This window comes from Myotis lucifugus, unplaced genomic scaffold (genome assembly GCF_000147115.1).
Source record: "Myotis lucifugus unplaced genomic scaffold, Myoluc2.0 scaffold_200, whole genome shotgun sequence".
Classification (NCBI taxonomy): domain Eukaryota; kingdom Metazoa; phylum Chordata; class Mammalia; order Chiroptera; family Vespertilionidae; genus Myotis; species Myotis lucifugus.
The window spans coordinates 1,820,315-1,824,821 of record NW_005871248.1 but is presented as its reverse complement, the minus strand read 5'-3'; the positions used below and the strand labels follow the sequence as shown (position 1 = coordinate 1,824,821).

The 4,507-nt window shown below is 57.6% G+C and overlaps 1 protein-coding gene across 4 annotated transcripts in view; it reads right to left on the bottom strand.

The window, feature by feature from the left end:
• PQLC1 (PQ loop repeat containing 1) overlaps positions 1–2,947 on the bottom strand; it is a 25,795-nt gene extending 22,848 nt beyond the window's left edge. Inside the window, exons 1-2 of one of the 4 annotated variants that reach the window (XM_023761141.1) lie at positions 2,893–2,947; positions 2,259–2,578 (exon numbers count right to left, since the gene is read on the bottom strand). In XM_023761141.1, coding sequence (XP_023616909.1) covers positions 2,259–2,461 — 203 coding nt within the window. In that variant the 5' untranslated portion in view covers positions 2,462–2,578; positions 2,893–2,947. Of the gene's footprint in view, positions 1–2,258; positions 2,862–2,892 lie in introns of those variants that run through there. The other 3 variants (XM_006097404.3, XM_006097402.3, XM_006097403.3) reach the window with 3 other exon arrangements.
• Positions 2,948–4,507: the final 1,560 nt, after the last annotated feature.

Genomic DNA, 4,507 nt, shown 5'->3' with positions numbered 1-4,507 from the left:
CCAGTTCCCGCCTCGCTGGAGCCTGCCCCTGTCCCTGACCTGTGCTCTCCCTCCCCACCGCCTACAACCTATGTGTGTATGGTACAACCCACACAGCGCTTCCACCAAAGTGCAAACGGAAGCATCTAGCCCAGCGTCTGGCACATGGGAAACCCTCAAAAAATCTACTAAATTAAATGGACTGCTAACTAACCCATGAGGCCTGAGAGGGACACAGGCGTGAGAGGAATATAAGGGAGCATCTGCTTTGCCCTCAGAGCGGTGGGGTCTCAGGTGGGCAGAGAGGTGCACATCAGGACAAGTTGTAAATGGAGGCCTGCCCTCCTGCTGGTGTGAAATGCAGAAAAGTGCACCCCCAGGCCAATGCACCCCCTCCTTGAGGAGGGACCAGCACCTCTGCCAGCCCTCCCTTCATCCCACATGTTTCCTCAGCCTTCCAGAATGCCGACTGCAGGCAGCCCTGTGTGCTCACATGGCAGCCCGGGACCCAAGGCCTCTGACCCAGGACAGCTCAGGATGCTGACTCTACGGGAAAGGACCAATCGGATGTACAGAAAGAGACTTGCCAGTGGACCAAGGTTAGAATTCCACAAAGGCGCCCTATGCTGTGTGAGGAGAGAGCTCAAGACTTTCTCAAAGACTCAGGCCCTGTGGTGAAGAGAGAATATTGGGGCCCAAACACATAAATCCAGAGGCACTGACAAGATGGCCTTCAAGAAGCTGGTTTCATTTCTGACTCCTCCAAACCAGGTACTGGGATGTAGATTAGAGAGCCTGTTTTCTTTTTGCAGTGTTGAATGACAAGCACACCGAGGGGCAAGACCTCTAAATGGAACTATTTTCCCATAAGGTAATCCAACTCTGGTAGTTCCCTCCACGGTTGGAGAAAACTTATTCCACGATAAGTTTTCTGCCCCCCACCTGACACCGTGCCTGGGCCCGGCTCCCAGCACCCCGTCCAATGGTCCAATGCTCAGTCAACAATAGTGTCAGACAATATGTTTCAACTGCTCCTGTTCAAGCTTAGCCTTCAGGTCAATTTAGCAAAGGAAAGCAAGGTGTTCCGCTGCCTCGAGGCCCCTCAGCCAAAGAGAAAGGAGGAATCTTCAGAATGCTTGTTTTACAACTTTGTGCTAAACAAAAATGAGCCCCTGCAACCCCTCCCTGAAAGGTAGGCTCGCCAGGTTGACAGACACAAGGATGTGACTTGACTCCCGGCTCACCTTTTTAAAACCCCAAACAGGAGCAAACCTACCCCCAAGGAAAAGTGAATCAGAGTAGGCCGGGACCTGGGCTGGGCAGATGCACAGAGCAGACAGAACTTGTAGCTCAGGACATTCATATCTTCATTATGATGGTCATTTCGGGGGGGGGGGGGGGGTTGTTCATTAAAATTCATCTAACTGTACATTTGGAATGGCAATTTTATTTAATGAAAATCATTCCTCAATAAGATTGGCTTAAAATCAATTAACAAAAAAGTATGATTACTCAAACAGTGACCAAACATCAAAAGAAGGGGCCTGAAGTCCTCCTCCCCACCTGGGCACCAGGCCTCCCCTGAGCAGCCTTCCTGCTGACAGAGGGGGATCTGGGACCACCCCGATGGAGGGAACGTTCCAGATTTGGAAACCTTAGAATGAAGCTATGAGACCTCTTCCCATTTCCTCTGGACATTCACCCTCCCAACTATGACTGGCTTCAGCAAGTGTTAAAATTAACTTCAAGTTCCTTACCGGAATGCAAATGATAAAAAGAGGAAGTTGGGCTGGGAGGAGCAAGAAAAAAATAGCCTCTTCAGTCTTAGCCAGAAAGTGGACTTCCTATTCAAAAAATAAACAAAACCCCACACCACAGAGAAAGCTGAAGGGGATGGCCCCTCCCACAGCGGCCCCCCAGCGCTGCTCCATCAGGCTCAGATGTCCCCTCCTGAGGGCTTCACTGGCCAGCCAATGTCCTTCCTACTGGTCACTGCGTTTTGTTCCTCTGTTGTTTACTCTCTCCTGGTCCACCATGCAAATTCCTTGAAGTCAGGGGCCTGGGGCTAAGCAACTGACAAACACCTTGAGTGACAAGGCATGAACACTGAGACCTGAGATCACAATGAGAGTCTCCACTCCGATCCCACCATTTTCCCTGGGAAATCATCTCATCCATTTCACCACCTCCTTCTCAGGAAGTACAAACACCTCCACCCCTGGCCGCCTCGGAGGAAGCCAGCTCTCGGGGAGCCCCACAGTAGGAGAGCCCTGGCTTACCAGAAGAGGATCCGTAAAATATTGGCCACCAGGAGCACCAGGCACACGTAGGTAGAGAAGCCCTCGGCGTTCTGAGTCCTCCGGATGTCCCGGTACTGCGGGATGTAGGGCACCACCCCTCCGAAGACCATGGCCCCGGCCGCCCCCCAGGAAACCAGCTGGTGCAGCGGGACCAGAAGCCAATCCAAGCCTTGAGCGTCCATCGCGAACCCCCGTGTCGCCCCGCCAGCGGGCTGGCGTCCACCTGGCCGCGTCCCCTCCGCTCCACGGACTCCTGGAACGCGCGCTGACTGTCAGCCCCACATGGCCGCCGCCGGAGCCTGGCAGGGGAGAAGAGGGAAAGAACTGCGGCCGGGCCTCGAGCAGAGGGAGGCGGCGCTCCGCAGGGACACCCGGAGGCACGCGGGACTCCCAGCTGGGGCGCGACTCCCGCCTCGGACGCGCGCGTTCAGGGCGCCCTGGGCGCGCGCAGAGGCATCGCTGGGGGTCAAGGCGCGGGCGCACGGCCCTGGGAACGGCGGACTCGGTCTGGAGAAACTCGGTCTCGGAGAGGGATCGGTCCTGGGGACCCGTCCAGCGGCGCCCGCCCCGCGCCCCGTCCCACGCGCAGCGCAGATCCCGCCCCGGGCCTCACCAGCCGCGCCGGCTCCGCCCGCCCGGCCAGCGTCCGTCAGCCGGCCGGTCCGAGCCCGTAGCCCCGCCTCTTCGTGGCGTCACAATGCTAGGGGCCCCGCCCACCGCTGCCGGGACGGGCGCCGGCGGGTCCTAGAGAGCAAATCGCGCCGGGGAGGTGGGGACCCGGCGCGGAAAGGTGGGGGCGGACACCGCTCGGCCGCGCTCCCGGCCCGCCGTAGGAGATGCCTGCCTGACTGAGCCACTTTTTCGGGGGCAGGTGCCCGCGTAGACGGTCCCCACATGTCCCCGGGCGAGGGCCGTGTAGACTCGGCGCTCGGCCACCGGGAGCGGAGGAGGGAGTCCTGTCATCGCCCCGCAGTCAGCACGTGGCCTGGGGACCCCTCTAGTGGGGACAGGGGCTGTGTCGGCGGGGGACATCACCCTTCGTGGGGACCAGGGAGCTGCCCCCAAGTGACTCCAGGGGTCCTCCCACGCGGTCATTCTCTGGCGGAGTCGGGGACCCGTCCTGACCCAGGGGACACCAGGGAGTAGGATCAGAAGTTCGGGAGTCTCACGGGGTAAGGTGGGCGGCTCTTCTGGGGACAAAGCCCAGCAGCCGCCCAGGGTTCTCAGTGTTCCCGCATCACATACGCTGTTACTGCTCCAGCTCAGCCCCACAGTCGTGCCTGACCACAGTGGGCCCCAGGGCCCAAGACGATGGGGCTGGGGCTGGGAGTGCGCCGGGGCCCAGGTGAGTGCTGGGACAGGAGGACCCTGTGTGAAGCCAGCCAACCCTGCGCTCCAGGGACCTGAGCAGGTGGGGCTCAGGGACCCCAGGATTCTGTCTATAGAGGGCCCTATGAGGTCTCCCCTCAACCACAGCAGACCCTAAGCACTCCAGAAGGAAAGGCCTGGTGGATGAGCGGGTGGCCCCAGGAGCACACACCTGGTCCCCATCTTCCCCTCCACTCAGGTCTGGCTGCTTGCTTCCCACCTGGTAGGTTTTGTGGGAAATCCTAACAGTTACAGCCTGGCTAAGAGCAGCTCCCCAACAAGCCTGGTGTGATGGGGTGGGGGTGGAGGGCTGGAAAGAACCCAGGTTGCTCGCACTCCTCTGAGGCAGCCGTCGTGTATTTCTAGTGTCTTAGTAACAAATTAACTTATAGAAAAATTATTTTGTGTGAAATATTAAAGAGCACAGGGAATGACCACTCTGGCCAAGCCCTAGTTGCACCATATAGATAAGACCATAGCTGAATGCTACCCTTAGGAATGACGTATATAAACTTGATAGACACCTTCTGAGTGACACTGTGATAGATAACCAGCTTGTTCTCTGATTAACACTTGTGTGATGACATATGTTACTGATAGCCACCTGGACTGCCATGGGCTAGAACAGGCTTAAAAACGAGTCCCCGACTTCAGACATTGATCATCTTCTTGATCCACACTCCACGCTCCACGCTTCCTTGCTCCACGCCGGACAGTAGAACAGCTAAACCTCTGATCACTGATCATGAGGCTTTGGTCGCCCTTCTCCCGCTGACTCGACCCAACCAGACGGCCAGTCACCCAAAGACAGATCCACCGCTGCCCACAGAGGACGCCACTCTTTTCCCGGTTAAGTTTGA